At 43.0% G+C, this 18,887-nt stretch overlaps 1 protein-coding gene across 1 annotated transcript in view; it reads right to left on the reverse strand.

Annotated features, from left to right (window-relative positions):
• Window positions 1-18,887, reverse strand: part of COG2 (component of oligomeric golgi complex 2) — a 55,080-nt gene that overhangs the window by 18,298 nt on the left and 17,895 nt on the right. Inside the window, exons 2-9 of the mRNA XM_059170501.1 lie at window positions 15,457-15,618; window positions 14,049-14,114; window positions 11,755-11,835; window positions 10,035-10,138; window positions 7,585-7,693; window positions 6,555-6,734; window positions 4,804-4,928; window positions 517-643 (exon numbers count right to left, since the gene is read on the reverse strand). Of these exons, the coding sequence (XP_059026484.1) occupies window positions 517-643; window positions 4,804-4,928; window positions 6,555-6,734; window positions 7,585-7,693; window positions 10,035-10,138; window positions 11,755-11,835; window positions 14,049-14,114; window positions 15,457-15,618 (954 nt within the window). The remainder of the gene's footprint in view (window positions 1-516; window positions 644-4,803; window positions 4,929-6,554; window positions 6,735-7,584; window positions 7,694-10,034; window positions 10,139-11,754; window positions 11,836-14,048; window positions 14,115-15,456; window positions 15,619-18,887) is intronic.

Genomic DNA, 18,887 nt, shown 5'->3' on the forward strand with positions numbered 1-18,887 from the left:
TTCAACATACTGTTAACATCACACAATGAATCACGAGAATAGGTCAGTGGTATTTCTGGAATAATAACGCTCCAAATTTGTTGTCTTACCTGTTTTTGAAGTCCACCAGCTCCCCAGCTCACCACACTTACTGCCTGCCTCTCTACGCTTTAAGAATTAACAAGGATTTTACAATCCCATCGATACCTTTTGTTTTCCTCAAAAATTATACAGTACAGATCTGCAAACCTACTTTTTCATGGAAAACAATTGTAACGAGATTGGCTTTTAATGGTTTTTAGGATCTTTTTTAAAAGTGAGAAAATAATAAACGCATCTAGTCACAACTGTGTTTAGACTGGATTTTACTAAACATTGTCAAATTAAAATACGTATTCCCCAAAGTATCAGGGACTATTACTTGGATGAAATGATTTTTAAGTACATGCTCACTCATGAGCTCAAATTTATTAAAAAAACAAACAAACAAACAAAAAAAAAAACACCACAGAACCAAGACTCTGCAGAAAAAGGTACCTCGTGAAATGCATCAGGATTCCCGGGATTAAAAAGAGAAGGCAATTTTTCTTCTAATCCTCGTACTATTTCTGGCCACACAGAGTTCACCAAAAAGTCATATCCAGGAACAGTATTGCCTTTTTCACTGTAGGACAAGAGCAAAATCTCAGTCAGATACACTGTGCTCTTCTATTTACAAAGGGCGAAATTCTGCTGTGCTGCTTTTACTAGAAGTTCCTCAGCCTAATACTTATTTTGACCTTTACGAACAACTCTCTTTGTCAATGGGCTGGTTTAGGGCCAACACTTCTATGTTACTCTTTGATCCCAGAATCACCTGGAAGCAGGTGTGTCCTCTGTGGCCTGACTCTTTTATCTATCACACAGGAGAGCAAGTTGGTATCAGACTGCCTTGGCACGATTCCTCCCCTAATTAGGTCACCGTATTTACACTCTACCTTGGATAAGAAGCAGTCTAATAACACAAGAAGAGTTATCTTCGCATTCAATCTTAATACCGCTAAGCTCCGAGGTGTTGTAAATGACACTAATTTACCAATTACTAACAGCTGTGCGAAGACGCCGCCCTCTCTGAGGTCACCTTCAGTTCTACAGCTGTAGGACTGCTCCGTGTAAAATCTTGACCACAAATCCCGATACAGAACACCTATCACATTAATGTTTTTGTGTGTGTCCATACTTTATTTTGCATTTTTTAGCAAAAGGCTGGGCTCTGGATTTCAAGTTCTAGAATTCGATGAGAGGCAGAGGCAACACAGACATGAAGCATTCACTTGGGAGCCAGAGTGCCTGCGCTCAAATCGTGGGCCCTTTACTTTCTATGTTTTGTTGTCTTCATCTTTAGATGGACATGACAGGATATGGGTCACAGGATCATCCTACGGGTTAACGTCTACCAAGCATTTAGGCTGCGTACAGTAAATGCTATGTTAGCAATGGTTTCATACATAAGTAAATACAGCAGATTCGTTAAGTTTCTTCTGAATTTAAAGATACATAAATATTTGAGGCAAATACCACTGCGATGACCACCCGCTCTGACTGCTGTATACTGTGTGACATGCTGTACTTTTAAGAAAATTTTCTTGAACAATGGTCGGCAATACAGTACACGTTCTTTAAGCAAAAGTGGGAGTTCTATAGCTAAGCTGTGATAGCAAATTGGGATTTTACTATGCTGGCATTAAAAATCAACAGAAAATGCTTTCATAATCTTCCTGCTTAGCAAAAATGATCAGGACACACAGGTTATAACGGAAGCTACGCTTCACTTCCAGAAAGGGATACCAAATAATCTTACTATAGTTTGGTATTGATAAGAAATCACCAGTGGGTTGGAGGAGGGTTGGGAGGGGAAAAAAAAAAGGAGGGCTGGGGATGGCAAAAAAGAAAGAATAACATTAAGGGTTTTAAAACTACAGATGCACAGAGTATAAGCAACATTAAATAACAAGAGCTCCACATCCTCAAGGTAAATATCTACTTAAAGCCCCAAAGAGAAAATTTACATCCTCAAGATTAACAGCTGAAACAGATGGCAAATGAGGAAAGTGAATCCTTATTCCTCGGAAGATAAATCCCACATGCCATCGGTGCTGCCAGGTTATAAAGGGCATGTGCAGACGAGACACATGGAACAATTGAAGGGCGGACAAGGAAAGCGCTGAGCTGAGCGTGTGGAAACCTGGAGGCAGGAGCTAAGCAGGGGGTGGTCAGGGGCAGCACAATCAGGATGCTTGAGGCAAATGACGACCTACCGAGGTACAATTTAGATTCCTCAATGGGACACCTGGGTGGCTCAGTCAGTTAAGCATCTGCCTTCGTTTGGGTCATGATATCGGGTCCTGGGACCAAGCCCTGCACTGGGCTCCCACTCAGGGAGGAGTCTGCTTCTTCCTCTTCCTCTGCTCCTCCTGGGCTCATGTGTTTTCTCTCTCTCTCTCCCCTCCTCCCTCTTACATAAATAAGTAAATAAAATCTTTAAATAAAAAACCATAGATTCCCCAAATTTCTGAGGCTTCTCCGTGAATTCGGCCACACTGAAAATGGTGGGAGAACTTGCAAAGCTTTGAAACTTGATATTTCAGGACCAAGACTAGCCTTGTCAAATCTAATGACTGGCTGGCTGTTTCCTAACTGTGGCTTCTTTAGTTTTACATCATGACTTTCCGTCTTCTTCTTCTTTTTTAATTTTATTTGAGAGCAAGACAGCACAAGCCAGGGGTCAGGGCAGAGGGAAGAGGGAGCCAACATGGGGCTCAATCCTAGAACCCTGAGATCATGACCTGAGCAGAAAGGCAGAGCTCAACCGCCAACCACCCAGGTATCTCTACATCATGACTTCTAAATTCTTAATGTGAAATCTAAATCCAGTTAAATCTTCATGATTACTAACTGCAAGTGGCAAAACCAGGCTTTCTCTAAATTCATGTAGTGAAAATAGGGTATTTCAATGGTCAAGTGGTGTATTTATTACTCCAGGTTTTTCTTCCCACAGAACACAAATTCAAGACAAACTACATTGCTTGCTTACTTCATAAAGATTAGGGACCTCCTTAGCCTACAGATTCATTCTTTCATTTTGCAGACACAGGGTAGTTTTAGCTTTAAGATGCTGTGCCAGGTGTGGGCAGGAAGGTGCGGGCAGCATGGAAGGGAGCACGTGCTAAGCCTACGGACATCAGTTCTCAACAGATTAAAAGCCAAATGGAATCCAGAGGATGTGCCTAATGCTGAACAACGGGATAAAAGATGGTCTCTTGAAAGAAGTGGTATCTCAGGCATGCTTGGGTGGCTCAGTTGGTTAAGCCTCTGCCTTCGGCTCAGGTCATGATCTCAGGGTCCTGGGATTGAGTCCCACATAGGGCTCCCCGCTCAGTGGGGAGCCTGCTTCTCTCTTTGCCTCCCCCTCTGCTTATGGTTTCTCTAATAAGTAAATAAATAAATAATCTAAAAAAAAAAAAAAGAATTTGTATTTGACTGGAGCTTCATGCGGAGGGACAGGTCAACAGAAAGACAAAGGGAATGAGACAGGAAGCAATGAGGGAAAACACGGAAGCGCACAGTACAGATAGATGTTCCTCGGCTTATGACGGCCTCGGCTCCTAATAAACCCATTGTTCAGCTGGAAATCTTTTTAGTTGAAAAAGCGACTGAACATCAGAGCTCAGCCCTGCCTGTGCTGAGAACACTTAGAGTATTGCACAGTTGGGCAAAATCCTCTAACAAAAAGCCTATTTCACAATAAAGTGTCTGGTATCTCATGTAACTTACTGAACACTGCACTGAAAGCCAGAACAGGACGGTTCAAGTGTGTTGGTTGCTGACCCTCATGATCACGTGGTTTGCCTGGGGGCTATGCTCGCTGCCCCTGCCCAGCATTACAAAAGAGGATCCTACTGTAGATCGCCAGCCTGGGAAAAGATCCAAACTAAACACATATCACTTCTGCACTATTATAAAAAGTCAAAAAACCATAAACTGAACCAATGTGAAGTCAGAGATCTTCTGTACCAGGTGTATTAGGGAAGGTCAAGTGCTCCTGTCTGGCCAGGAACCATAGTGGTATGAGGGAAAGTTCCACAGTAGGAAGTTCTACAGTGGAGAACCGCTAGGACTCAAGCACCAAGGGCCTCACAGGTTGCGCCAGGAAGACTGGATGCTCCTCTGTGGGCGATGAGTTGCCACAAGTGACTCTGGAAGGCCGCAGAGCTCTGGGCAGGTGGGACAGCCGAGGGCTGCAATGAAGAGGGACAGGTGGAGCTGGGAGACCAGGTGGGGAGAGCCCGCTACCCTTGAACAAAAGGCGACAAAGGTCTGGACTGGGATGACGGAGATGGTGGAAGGTAATGGGATATTCATGAAACAGAACTGGAAAGCCATGGAAATGAAATGAGAGAGGGAGGGAAAACCGAACATGACTTTAATCGCCATCAGTATAAAATGTGTTGAATTAAACTGAATTGGTATTTCTAGACAGATGATGACATCACAATAATGGAAAGAAACCAATTTTGATTTTGAACCTGGTTAAGGAGAAAGTATAGACAAGAGAAAAGCAGAAGCTCTGGAGTCACACAAATGTCACCATCGAGATTCGCCCCCACTCTTCATTCCCTTCCCTGTAAACCCAGGCGAGGGACACCTGCCTCACAGCACTGGTAACAAATAGGGAAGCGCACACGTTCCCGGGTCAGACAGGACAGCCAGGGATCAGCGGCCCATGAGGAGGTGACAGGTGGCCACTAAACTGAGCTCAGGTGCATGCACAGCAGTTTACGTCACCTTGAGATGGCTCCTCCTGTGACCTCTCGAAGAAGGCAGCAGTGGTGAGGAACGAACTCCAGGAGCTTAGCATACATGATCTGCAGGCCGTCCGGATGAGACTCAACGATCTGCTCTACGATCACCTAGCAGAAGGAAGAGTGGTTTTTGTTGTTGTTGTTGTTGTTTTTAAAGCACCTAAAAGAGAAGTATGAACTATACACTACACAGAAAAGAATCAAGTAAACCTTAAAAATGCACTTCGTCCTTCCTCCATCCCACTCAACATGCTTTCTAAACAGGAGGTAAGTAACAGCGGCACGAAAATCTAGGTCCCAGGATTTGGGAACACTGTTCCAACCCCGGGGGACACAGAGGCTGGGGGACAGAGACTGGCCTGAAGCTAAAACATCACACACACTCATCTGCTTCCCTTCTGAGCTTAAAAGCGAAATACTGTATCTCCGGACAATAGCTCTGTACCATCTTCACCCTGGCCTTGTCTTCTACCATCTCCAGAACAGGGAAAGGGCTGAGACAGAAAGCGATGGAAGAAAACACATCTTATTTTGCTTTAGTATTTTACTTTTTGTGGTGAGGCTGAGTTGCAGGAGGTGAATGACAAGCATATAAACTTAAAGTACAAACGTGGCCACAGTTCATTTAACGACACGGAAACGTAAAGTGCTTCCCTAATTTAGCATATTAGATTCAGTTCAACGAAAAGGGCATAATTAAATAACTAAAATATTTTCACTTATTGACAAAGAATAACATGATCTTTTTCACCCCCACAGAGAGGGCTATGAACTATAATAGGATACATACAAAGAACTGACAGATCATTTATTTTTAGTAGTCCTAATGAAGCTGAGAAGATTAATGAAATAAATCCTTCAATTTCATTTCTATCAATGGGATACTGTCCTATTTTAAAACTGGAAGCCTTTCATCCTGAAGTCATGGTGGGTAGCTTTATACTTACTGGACAGAAAGAACACTCACACTGGCAGGTGACGGGAAGAAAGCCCTCAAATGCTGAGACTGGCTTCATGACTTCTGTCAGCCTGAACTAGATGAAACCGATGCTCTCTAAGTGGGAAACTGCTGATTGCTGGCGGCCTCACATGGTGCAGCCCGTGCTCTGGCCGCTCAGAGGCAGGATACACTGACTCCCTGTATTTAACTGTATCCACATAGGTCAAGGACACTGGGTAACCAAGTTCCGGACTTAAGGTGTTACCCCGCTAACTCGCCCATAAAAGCCCTTTATCTTTGAATATTCCCTCCCTCCCACCTTCCTGGCCTCGCAAACTCTCCCATGGTCTTCAAGACTTAGGCCACATCAATTCTGCGAAGACGCCTCCCCTCACGGACTTTCCCTGCGCACAGAGCTGTCTTCCAGCTCCTCCAGCAGGCACGGGCGCCTTGGTGGGGTCACGCTTTTCAGCAACTTCATTAACGTATAACTTACGGAAATTGAAATTGACCCGAAAATGTTCTGATCCGTACCTTCTTCCTAGGCAAGTCCTTCATCCCTACTAAATTAAGATGATCCCTGAGCTATGGCATCACTGGAAGAGACCAGAGTACATGCCTGATTCCTGCCATGCTGATGGGCACCAACCGGGACCAACCCTTTCTTACAACCAGAAGAGCAGTAACTAGGAGAATCTTCAAGGAAGAGCCCTGAGCTCTCTCACACCCAGTCAAGAATCGAAGCCAGAGTAGATGTTCTGTGTTTGCAGAATGAGGTGCATGGGGGCACAAACCTCATCCATGTACGGTTTCACCAGTACTTGACCGACCAATGCCTCTGCGTCCCGTGTCTTGTCAATTGTAGCGTAAGTCCGTAGGCAGTGCCTTATGATGTCCACATTGGAAGTCTGAAGCCCTTCTAGCAGCAGGCCTTCCAGGGACTGCTGCAGCATGGCCGTAATGCCAGCTATACGCTGCAAGAACAGAGAGACCAGGAAAGAAGGTCCAGGCACAACAGTTTCTAAAAACTCAAAAATATATGTATAATTTATATACATATGTGTTATATATATAAAGCAAGCCTCTAATTCTACCAGAATATATGTAAGATTAAAATCCCAATATTTCCTAGAGAATAACAATGAATCTCTTCTCCCCATGATTTCTTTCTTTCTTTCTTTTTGTTTTTTTTTTTAAAGATTTTTATTTATTTATTTGTCGAGAGAGAGCACAAGCACACAAGGAGGCACAGGCAGAGAGAGAAGCAGGCTTCCTGCCAAGGAAGGAGCCCAAGGTGGGACATGATCCCAGGACCCTGGGATCATGACCTAAGCCAGAGGCAGTGGCTTAACCGACTGAGTCACCGAGGTGTCCCCTCCCTATGATTTCTTTGAAAGTAAGTCGGCTTCATCAAAGGGAAGTTTAGACAATTACTGAACGACAAAAAGTTATTTGCCTCTTAAGCTACAGAGTTAGTTGGACAAGCGTGCATTTAAACCCGGTCAAGGGCTTTGGATAAATGAACTCTGACTACATCATATGATGTGTCAAGTTACATGAAATTCAGAATTCATTTTACTCGCATAGTAAATCACTGTGAGTGATTTCTCACTCGCATAGTTTGGAGACTACGCTCGTGTCTTTACACAAAATCTATCTAGTGTGACACAATGGAAGCAGGGTCCCAAGCAGCAGACACTGAAAGAAAAAATTCAAAGCTAGCTTCAAAATCCTGTAGCAATTATCAGGGAGCAACGCTAGGTCAAACCAAAATCATCCAGGAAATTCACAAACAGCAAATTGAAAATTGAAACCAACACTTACTGGTCTTACTTTGTCCAGAAGAGGCATGCCTTTGCTCTGAACAGCATGAAACTGTAACTGGTTAAATTCTGTGGCAATTCTCTCCAAAATCTGTCCAGTCCAGAGAGGGCTAGTAGAGACAATTAGAGAAGTGTAATTCCCAAAGTTAATTTCTGAGCGACCACATCACCTGGTCAGCAATGCCGACTTTGGCGCCCCTTGTGCTCTTTCTTCCCAGTGTGTTCCCAGCCACAATCTGCCCCCCCCCCCCCACCACCTCCCATGCCTTACAGCGCTCAGGCACCTGCACCTGCATGCCACCAATTTTCAGGACAAACTGTGCAGCAGGCCCCAGGTGTGGGGGGTGAGGAGCGGAGATGTCATAGAAGCCACCGACGCAGCCTGGCCCGGGGTCACAGGGCCCAGGCAAGGGGATGGAGCTATTTTAGGTCAGTGTGGGTACAACTGCGTGTTTCCACTACGTTCCTTGGGCTCTCCCATTCGTGCCCTTCTTCTCCCTTCTTCTCCCATTCTCTAACCCCCTCCTCTCTCTTGCCCTGTCCTACCATTCATACCCGAATCCCCCTCCGCCTGCCTCATTCTCCCTCCCCAGTACCTCCCCAGTACCAACTACTGCTATCTCCTCAATCAGCTAAAACTGACTGCCTAGCAGCAACCTGGGAAATCCCTCAGAGCAGCGGACTCCAAGTTTACATTTACCCAACTGTAGAAAGAGCAAGCTCGGTGCTCTGGGAGCTGGTGAGAAATCACTCACAGTGCATCTGCCATCAAGTGGACTGGATACACTTCCCTCCTGCCCCCCCCCCCCATTAGAAAGCATCAACCCCATTCAAAAGGAAGCCGAACAGAGAAAGAAAATAAAATAAATAAATAAAGGCCCCAAAGCCCCTGCTGGGCTCTATGAGGCATCCCACATCTGAGGATGGGCAGTCAGGTAGTGAGGAAACACACTGTAAGGAAACCCAAAATGTCTGGAGACCCGCCGTGGTGTGCCCAGTCCCGGAGCATCAGAACTAATGTGGAGGGAAGGTAAGCGCTCGGCAAGACCAATGCTGCTGAAGCCTAATCCCAACCTCTACTGACTGATCCCATGCGCATTTCCTATTTATCCTTATCTCAGCGTTTCTGGGCCTGGCCAGCAGGATGGATTTACCGTGCGCCAACGCTGCTCTGGCTTTCCTGACTCTAGAGCTCAGAGCTGCTCTTCTCAAGAAAAAAAGTCCTCCAATGTAATGCTGAGCAAGAAAGCGCACAATGTCTCTTTATCAAGGACAGCGTTGCAAAGGGACAGGATTGTAGACATAGAGCTCACTGAGGTGTTTCTATCTGAGGAGCACAGCGGCAACGGCAAAGACAGGAAGAACACTGGAGGGCCAGCTCCCCAGGGGCCGAACGTGGACGTGGCTGGAGGGGCTGCAGGTGCTGCCGAGGGCTGCAGCGAAGCGGAGCCGCTGGAGACACATGGGCTGCAGAAGGGCCGCACACCTAGTGTCTGCTAAGTGCGGATGAATGGGGGCAGAAGCATGAGTGCAACGGGCTAGAGACACAAGCACAGTGGGGGCTGACCACTTAGTTGAACGCCTTGATGTGAAAGGGGTCAGAGACCCTGGACCAGAGAATCACTTCCTTTGGGATGTGTCCGTTCTTAATCTCTATCATGAGACATGTGGAGCATATGGTCTCTCAAGTTCCTTCCAAAATCTAAAACCTTAATTCCTAAAATTTAGAAACCTAACTCCGCCTGCAGGAGGAAGGACTGTTAGCCTCACAGGACAGAGCATGCAGGGCACCAGGTGACCTTGATGCGGGCAGCCCAGCTGGTATGTGCAGGACCACTGCACTACTACTGTGCGTCTCACGGTGCTGACAGGACCTAACTACTCATTTTCTGAGTCACTCATTCACCCTGGCTGATTGAAAATTCACACTAGGAAGGGAACAAGACAATCACAGTATAACAAAGAGAGCCATCATCTTTTTTCTACTTCATAAGCTTTTTATTTCCTGTTTGTAAATTTCAACTGGATGTGTCCTATACTGTTTCATAATAATATAATGCTGGTGCAAAATACATCAATGGTAATACTCTGGGCATGTCTAGGGGAAAAAATGAGATGGAAAAAAAACAAGATGAATGGTAGGTATGCCTTAAAGATCAACAGGATTTTGCTAGTACTCAGGGAAGGTGATTCCAAATATAAAACTTTTCCACTGGAAGCATACTGACGTGTTGGAACTGTGGTCTCTAACCAAAGGGTTTATAGGAATGTGTTATAGACTTCACCATTTCATGCTCTCCACTTTCCTGGAGCTACATTCAAAAACACTAAGCCACAAACCTGGATTTTTTCTTGTTCAGAAATGAATTCTAAATAAGCCCTCCCCGCCTAATTAGGCTGGATGTGAAGTATTAATTTATGTGCTACTTAGTTTAAAAAAAAAATGCTTACCTGCTTGCTTCTAGTGCAGAGGTTTCTTTAGAACTTTGTGAATTTAAGATTTTTTCAATTTTTTCAACTGATCGAATAACTTGTATAAGCCTCAACACACACATCTATAAAAATAAAAATTAAGCAAACAAAAAAAGTCACCATCTTTACTTTTAATCATCTTTATTTCCCATGCTAAATGCAAGAAAATATAAGACCAAAAGGCAACTTCAAATATATAGGACATGCTATATTTTGAATATTTCTATGAAACACAGAATTGTCAAGAATGCAAATCTTAGTTCTAGAATAAGCATACTTCAATATTCTATTGCAAGTTTATAGAAAACAAAAACCCTAGACTTTGCTTTCTCATATTCTATACTCTTATTTCTTCTCTTTCCCATCCTGAATCTTTCTATGGGCTTTTCTTTCCTATTTTTTTAAAAAAAGATTTGTTTATTTGAGAGAGAAAGAGAGAGACTGCATGTATGCGTACAGGGGAGGGGCAGAGGGAGAGAGAGAATCTCGAGCGACATCCTGCTGAGCACAGATCTCAATGCGGGGCTCAATCTCATGACCCTGAGATCATGACCTGAGCCAAAATCAAAAGTCGGACGTTTAACCAACTGAGCCACCAGGTGCCCCTCCATTTGTTTTCTTATGGCCCTTTCTTTATTCATGTTTTAACTTTGGCTTCCGATCATACTGACCCTCTCAGTTTACATGTGCATATACCTATATGCCCAAGCACCAATTCATTAAAGACCTTTTATACTACAAATGTTATCAAAGGGGTTGAGGGACATTATGAAAACTCTCATCCTTAAAGAACAAAAAAATACAAAGTCATCCATTCAATAAATAGTTACTGAACACCCCTGGGAGCTTGACATTCGCCCTGATGGGGGTCGGTGGGGAGGGGGACACAAGAAAATAAGGCAAGAAAAACACCCTGCTCTCACAAAGCTTACTGTTTTGTCTGGAAGCGCACGACAAGCATTCTTTGGACAAAAGCTGTGAGGAGATCTAGAGGCGAATTAAACAGAAGGTCCCTCAAACAGGCTTCTCCCCACTGAGATTTTAACAAATATGCTAATAATACACATAGAAAACATTGTACAGAGCAGCAGGCGAGAGTCAGAAGCCCAGACTCCCAATGCCCGCTGTGCCCCTACATCGTTATGATCATGAATGACATCGGGGACACTTGAAACTGGAGACAACACTAAGGGGTGCACTCCCGGGGTGAGCCCTCGGATGTACGGAGCCGTTGCCTGTCTCGCACACCTGAAAGTAAGCCAACACTGCATGCTAAATACTGGGAATCGAAAAAATTATAGTGAACACTAGAACATAAAGAATGCAGAATCAAAAAATAACAACAAACCTGCGGCAGAATCCTGAGTTTGCTTTGGAAAGCCCACTTCTCCCCTAGTCTCTAATATAGGCCTATTTTCTTTATAGGGCCGCTGACAATTTTTTACAGTCGTTAACTGTCAAGCGCTGCACCGACAACAGTTATCACTGTTTCTTGTTCTGGAAAAAGTAGGTGATCTTGAGATCGTGTGGGTACCTCTAAAATTCAGTCTCATTATTTCAAGTAGATAACATGACATAATGTGTAAAGTGCACATGCATAAGAGCTTTGAAAAAAAGCTGAATAGTGCTGACAAGTACGTGGGGATAAGAGGAGAGGGCTTCAACTGGCATGCAGCATAAGAAATCTACTGGAGGGTACCTTTTTCTTCCTTATGTCCTCTTGTTTACACATTCGTTCATCTACTGCCTGAATTCCTTCACTGACAGATGACCTGAGACTCTTTAAAAGAATAAGAAAGAAAACGTATTACAGACATTGTTTTGTCACGTTATCAAGTTCCTACATCTCATTCAATTCCACAGAACTTAATACCTGCGCACCAGTACTATGCAGATATTGACAAAAACATGATATACCAGACACAGTTACTGTTGAGGGGACTCATGATCTGGGGGCATAATGACATGAAGGCAGGGTCGCATGGCCAGAAGAAGAATGACACATATACAGTGAAAGTTATGGGGATGAGGGGGCTTAGAATGGAGAACAGATAATATGAAGCAAAGTACAGGCCAGTCTGGAAATGTGACGGGGCTCGAATCGGACTCTGAAAGCCATGTGTACACAGCTGCCGAGGTGGGGAGGGGATGGGGAGCAGATGTAAGTGCAGACACACTCAGGGGCAGGGTCAGACAGGTACACAGCCGTGTGCACTGCAGGCTTCCTTCTGGAGAGCAGCAGAAATAGGAAGGGAGGGCCAACTTCACTGAGATGAGGTCTTTAGATTGTGCACATTTTGGAGAACGAGAGAATGTCAAAGCACTGATGCATGATGATGAAATGTGGGTATGGAAATACCAGGAATCAAGAATGAAGAACAGAAGACCAGAAAAAGGCAGAGCGCAGAGGTGGAGAAACTTGTCCAGAAGCTAATGAATAAAGAGATAATTAGGAATTAGGGCCAAAACCAAGGTTAACAGTAACAACTAGAATAAAGTAGGCATATCACAAAAATTCCACAGGAAGGTGAATTAATTCACTCAATCAACATTATGAAACCCCTCCTGGACGTCAGTATTGTGGAAGCCCACAGGGATACAATGAAGACAGATATAGTCGTATCCCTCAGTGGTCTGAGAATCTCACAGAACAGCTTCAGAGTTGGGACCAGAAAGGGAGGTCAGGCCTGTGGCTGAGCAGGACCAAAGTGGCCATAAAGACGGGCCATGGAAAAGGGAGGGGATACGGTGATGGCAGGGGGTGAGGCGGGATGGGAGCCTGTTCCAGTAGAGCACATCTGCCTCCAGGGAGGGGGTTTGAGAGAAGAGTTGGAGGCCAAAGGAAGGCTAGGCTTGGGAAACAACACCACTATGAGGCCCCGGGAGGAAGAGGCACACCAAGGAGGTGGCGGGAGAGCCACACAGCGGCTGGTGTGGAATCCAACAGCGGACCATGAAAATCCCTTCCATTCCAAGGAAAAGTATCTTTAACAAGATTTTGTAAAATTCAAATGAGACATAAGCCATGGAAAGTATTGGCTAGCTCAAGACACAACTCAAGATTTTTACCTCTTTCACGAACTCTTTCCTGCCTGCCCTTCCCCTAGGCTTCTCAGCACTGATATTTCCGTTACTCTGCATTTTTCTTGGTTCTAACCGTGTACTGTGTCTTCCCTTAAATTATGTTCTCCTTATATTCTCTCTAGGATGCAGGCACTGTCTTAGGGGAGGGATGCACAAGGCCACTCAAGCTAGAGGAGACACACAAGGAAGGATGGTGTCGTTTATGACAAGTTTACGACAGGGCATCAGAACGGACAGAGGCTGTAAGTTCAGGGCACCAGACACAGACGGGGGGGGGGGGGGGGGGGGACAGGGCAGCACAGTATTCTGTTAGATGTGATGCCACAACTTCCCCTCCACTGTTCACCCAGGTGGAGTTCCTATTCCCAATGGCTTAGAGGTGGGGAGTCCCATTCCCACAACAGAGATTTTTCTGAGAGAACATTCAAATGTAACATTTATTAAGTACTACATTTTATTTATATTATCCTTCAGTTCCATTAGGGATTACATAGCTTTTGTAGATCAGCCCAGGAACTTAACCACACGTAGATTACATGGGGGGGGGGGGGATATTTATAAGATTATAAACTGTTAAAATACAAGTCATTTGTAAGTTATAAACCACTTACATATGACCAAAGTGGCATTAATAAGTTGAATTAGGAAATATGCTTCCTCTCCCCTAACATTTTAAGGCTGTCTACTCTGAGAATATATTTTCTTCAAATCGAACATGTTTTTTTTGAGGTTTTTAGCATATGCAAAAACAAAATCATTTACAACTCTTTTGAAGTGAATATTATAATCAGAATCATTAAAATACAACCACCAGTACCACCAAACTAACAGATGAAAAGAATTCTTAGAGAAAAGCCGACAAGGACAACATGTGTCACAGTAGACTGTTTTCATTAGTTGGGGACTTACCAGAACTTCTTCTCGTAACTGTCCCAAAGGCACAGAAAGCTGATTGAGGGCTTTGTCCATGCCAACCTAAAGGCAAAACCAGGTTGGCACAAACACATCACAATAAGGAGTAATAGTGACATATCTATTTAATGATCAAAGTAGTACCAGATTTAAGTTATTTTTTTGGCACAACCGTATTTTGCTACGTAACTAGCTAAATAACAGAAGTGTTATTTGGCCATTAATGTTGCTCATAGAATATGAAAAAATCTGTTGAAATACATGAAACTATAAAAATAAGGGAAGTCATGAGAAACAGAAGTTTCCTTAGGAACAATTTGCCTTTAGATGACATTTTAAATGAATGTGAAAAATTTTCACAGAAGGTGAACAGTTCTCTGTCTGTAAGATGATACTCAGCCAGCTGATGTGAAGTGAAGTCTGATGGGCTACATCTCTCTTAAACATTATTATAACCCTTGAGAAAAACAGAAATTAAACATAACAGAAGTAAAATTTTCTAGGTTTCTAATCCTATTGGGACATTTATCTTAGTGGTATATTTCCCAAAAGCAAATGTGCATCATTAATTTTAATGCTTCTTGAAACTCCCATGGAGCTGCAACTTTCTGTGCTTCTCTGGACAAACAGATTTAAATCAAAATGAAACATCAACAAGGAGATTTTCTGCCAAGTAACAAAAACATTTTTTTTTAAAATTTTTAAATTTTATTTATTTATTTGACAGACAGAGATCACAAGTAGGCAGAGAGAGAGGAGGAAGCAGGCTCCCCACTGAGCAGAGAGCCTGATGTGGGGCTCAATCCCAGGACCCTGGGATCATGACCCAAGAAGGCAGGGGCTTTAACCCACCGAGCCACCCAGGCACCCCACAAAAAACATTTCTAAACAGCTTTTACAAACAACTGATAAGCTCACTGCAAATCATTCTTATATTTTTATAAAACCAAACTTTTTAAATATCAATATTGGCCAATGTTCCCTCAACCTAGCTCTGGCTAACAGATACACCTGGGAGTAAATTAAACATTTCTGTAAGAGTGGTGGATATCTGCTCCTACAAATAAATTAGTCTAAATCAAGGAAGACTTCAGGGTAATCACTTAGCAACTAACAAAACAACCCCTTGGGTATTATTATCCTTTACTTTTCACTGTTGACTAATGAATTTGAAACATAATCAAACTAGAGCAGCCTTAAATGAATAAAAACTAAAACAAACAAAAAAATGTATTCCAAAAAGTTTAGTTCTTTTATTAATGAAACTGGTAATTTCTTCAAGTTTCTGGTAGGGTTGGTGGGGTAATCAACTGAAAGGTATCTAAAAACTCTGCCCTTTTAATAAATATGAAGGAGAGAGAAAGTGTGTGTGTGTGTTTATAGGACTTGCAAATTTCAGGTTTACCAGGTTTGTGGAAAGGTTGACAAAATCTGCATAATCCTTGTTAATGAGCTCGACCATGGCTGTTTTAAGAAGTTTATAGTAGAGTTCCAGATCCGCTCTTAGTTCCTCCAGCTGGACACGCTTCCTACAGTCAGACACAAAATGATCGACGTCGAAATCTTCCTGAAAATCAAACCAGAAAGAAAAAATGATTGCACTGATACCACATTTTACATATAAAAATAAATTCAGAGAAAGAATAAGAGAGAAACACCATTCTGTTCATTTAAGAGGCCGTATTACTGCAGGGGAGCACACACAGGGACATCAGGGGGTCTGCTCACTTCCTAAGACTGTGGGAAAGGGGGCCCCTCGCCAAGACCATTCTCTCCTGTTGCCTAACTCTACAGGCATTTTCTTTCTTTAATTATACATTTCAAAGAGGCTCTTCTCAAAATAGAAACAGATTTTTCTTCTTAATTTTAAAAGTAACAAATGTTCACTGTCAAACTTTCAACCAGCAAAGAAATACTTATATGAGAGTAAAAAAAAAAAAAAAAAAATCACCCACTCTCTTATGCTCTGCAGTTAAGCACTGTTAATGTTTGTTTATTTTTCTTCACTATTTAACACTGCGATTCACATCCTTCCAGATTTTGTTTTGGTCTTTCTCTTTACTTTTTTTTTTTTTTTTTAAGATTTTTATTTATTTGAGAGAGACTGAGAGAATGAGTGGGAGGAGGGGCAGAGGGAGAAGCAGGCTCCCTAAAATCATGACCTCAACCAAAGGCAGACGCTTAACTGACTGAGCCACCCAGGTGCCCTAGTCTTTCTCTTTAAAATATAAACTACTTTTGGGGCACCTGGGTGGCTCAGTGGGTTAAGGCCTCTGTCTTCAGCTCAGGTCATGATCCCAGGGTTCTGGGATCAAGCCCAGCATTGGGCTCTCTGCTCAGCAGGGAGCCTGCTTCCCCTGTCTCTCTCTCTGCCTGCCTCTCTGCCTACTTGTGGTCTCTGTCTGTCAAATAAATAAATAAAATATTTAAAAAAATAAAATATCAATTACTTTTTAAAGAAACTGACATATAATGGACACGTTAGTTTCAGGCGTACAACATAAAAATTCCATATTTTTATCTGTTGTGAAATGATCACCCTAAGACTAGTTAACATCCATCACCAAACATATACATTTTTTTCTTGTGCTGAGAACTCTTAAGCTTTAGCAAATTTAAATATATAATAATATACTATGCAGACATCGAAAGAAAGGAAATCTTGCCATGTGCAATGATGTGGATGGAACTAGAGGGTATTATGCTGAGTGAAATAAGTCAATCAGAGAAAGACAATTATCATACAATCTCCCTGATATGAGGAATTTGAGAAGCAAAGTGGGGGGTCTGAGGGTAGGGAAGGAAAAAAAATGAAACAAGACTGGATTGGGAGGGAGACAAACCATAAAAGACTCTTAATCTCACAAAACAAACTGAAGGTTGCTGGGGGGAGGGGTGTAGGGAGAGAGTGGTGGACATTGGGGAGGGTTATGTACTATGGTGAGTGCTGGGAAGTGTGTAAGCCTGACAATTCACAGACCTGTAACCCTGGGGCTAAAAATACATTATATTTCGAATAAAAAATAATAAAATAAATATACAATAATACACAGTATTATTTACTACAGTCACCATGATGTACATTACATCCCCAGGGCCATCTTATTAACTGGAAGTTTATACCACTGGGCCCCTTCATCTATTTCCTCCACAACCCCATCGCCTCTGGCAACTACCAATCTGTTCTCTGTGACTTCATTTTGTTTTGTTTTTTAGGTTCCACATGTGAGGGAGATCATACAGTTTTTCTCTTTCTCTGTCTGACTTATTTCACTCAGCACAATATCCTCAAGGTCCATCCATATTGTTGCAAATGGCAAGACTTCCTTCTTTTTATGGTTGAGTAATATTCCATCATATACACACACATTTTCTTTATCTATTCACCCGTCGGTGGACACTTTAGTTATTTCCAAGTCTTGGTTGTTGTAAATACTGGGATACTCACTACCGGGAGTGTGAGTCTTGCTGGCCACTAGAGCCAGGTGATCTAGAGGTATTCCCTGGGTAGCAACTGCAAACCTCGGGGCATCATACGAGCATTCAAGCTCCTTTCTGGGAGATACCAGAAAGCAGAAGCGAGGCAGAGGGACAGCGCAAAGATGGCACCTGTCAGCTCCATCTTTGGGGAATACCTTACTAGGCCCCCAGATCCATGTTAAATTAGATGCCTGCCCCTCAGGGCCCTAAGATAAGCAAATGAGCCTCTTTCACAGAAATCTGAACGCATTTCAGTCTGCTGCTTCTGTGCTGAGTTCCAGGGTGGATGAGTCTACTCACATAACTGCTTTAAGAACTGTTTCTCAGTTTGCTCTAGCCTTGTGGGTCTCATGGGTGCAAGCTCTGATGGCTTTCAAAGCTGGATGTTTTGGGGTCTTGTCTCTTAGATGTAGGTCTTAAAAGTTAGGGTGCCAGAAGTGGGGATCAAACCCTTTGCTCCTCAGGGAGAAGCCTGGGGTGTTGAGTACCCTCCCAAATCCCAGGTCGCTGTACCAGGGGTGGGGTTTATGGCAAGACTGATTCTTACTTCAACATAGGTTTTTTTTCTTACTCACCTAATGTGTACAAGTCACTCAGCTAGTTGTAGGGTTTTTTCCACAGGAAATTTTTTCATATGGAGCTATAGATTCAGTGTGTATTTGATAGAAGAGATGAGTTCAAGATCCTCCTATGCTACCATCTTGAACGGAAACCCCAGACCTTCTCTATGTATGTGTGTACACACACATATGTGTACACACACACACACACACACACACAAATACTCATGCTCTTCTAAACTATTTCCCATCTAGGGGCACCTGGGTGGCTCAGTGGGTTAAGCCTTTGCCTTCAGCTCAGGTCATATCTCAGGGTCCTGGGATCGAGCCCCGCATTGGGCTCTCTGCTCAGCGGGGAGCCTACTTTCCCCCCTCTCTCTGCCTCCTTGTGATCTCTCTCTGTCAAATAAATGAAATCTTAAAAAAAGAATAAAAAAATAAAAACCCATTCTATAAAAAATTTTTTTCCCATCTAAAAATATAACTTCAATGTCTTTTCATAAAACACATACATTTCTATTAATATTTTATGTGGATGCTGAGTGTCCCATTGAACAGATGTTCCAAATCTTTCATAACCTATTTTCAAGTATTGGTCTCACAGGATTAGCTATGCTGTGTTTACCCTTTACAATACTGTGATGCCCTGGTAGGCTTATATGCTTAGAGGCAATAAATTACTATCTATTTCCCCTGTGACTCTGCTACTCACTGACCTGTTTAGTCAGCAAGAATCAAATGTGATGATTCCCAAACTAGTTAAGGACACCTACACTTACTTCGTAATTATACAGCT

The sequence above is a fragment of the Mustela lutreola genome, chromosome 4 (genome assembly GCF_030435805.1).
Source record: "Mustela lutreola isolate mMusLut2 chromosome 4, mMusLut2.pri, whole genome shotgun sequence".
In the NCBI taxonomy this organism is placed as follows: Eukaryota; Metazoa; Chordata; class Mammalia; order Carnivora; family Mustelidae; genus Mustela; species Mustela lutreola.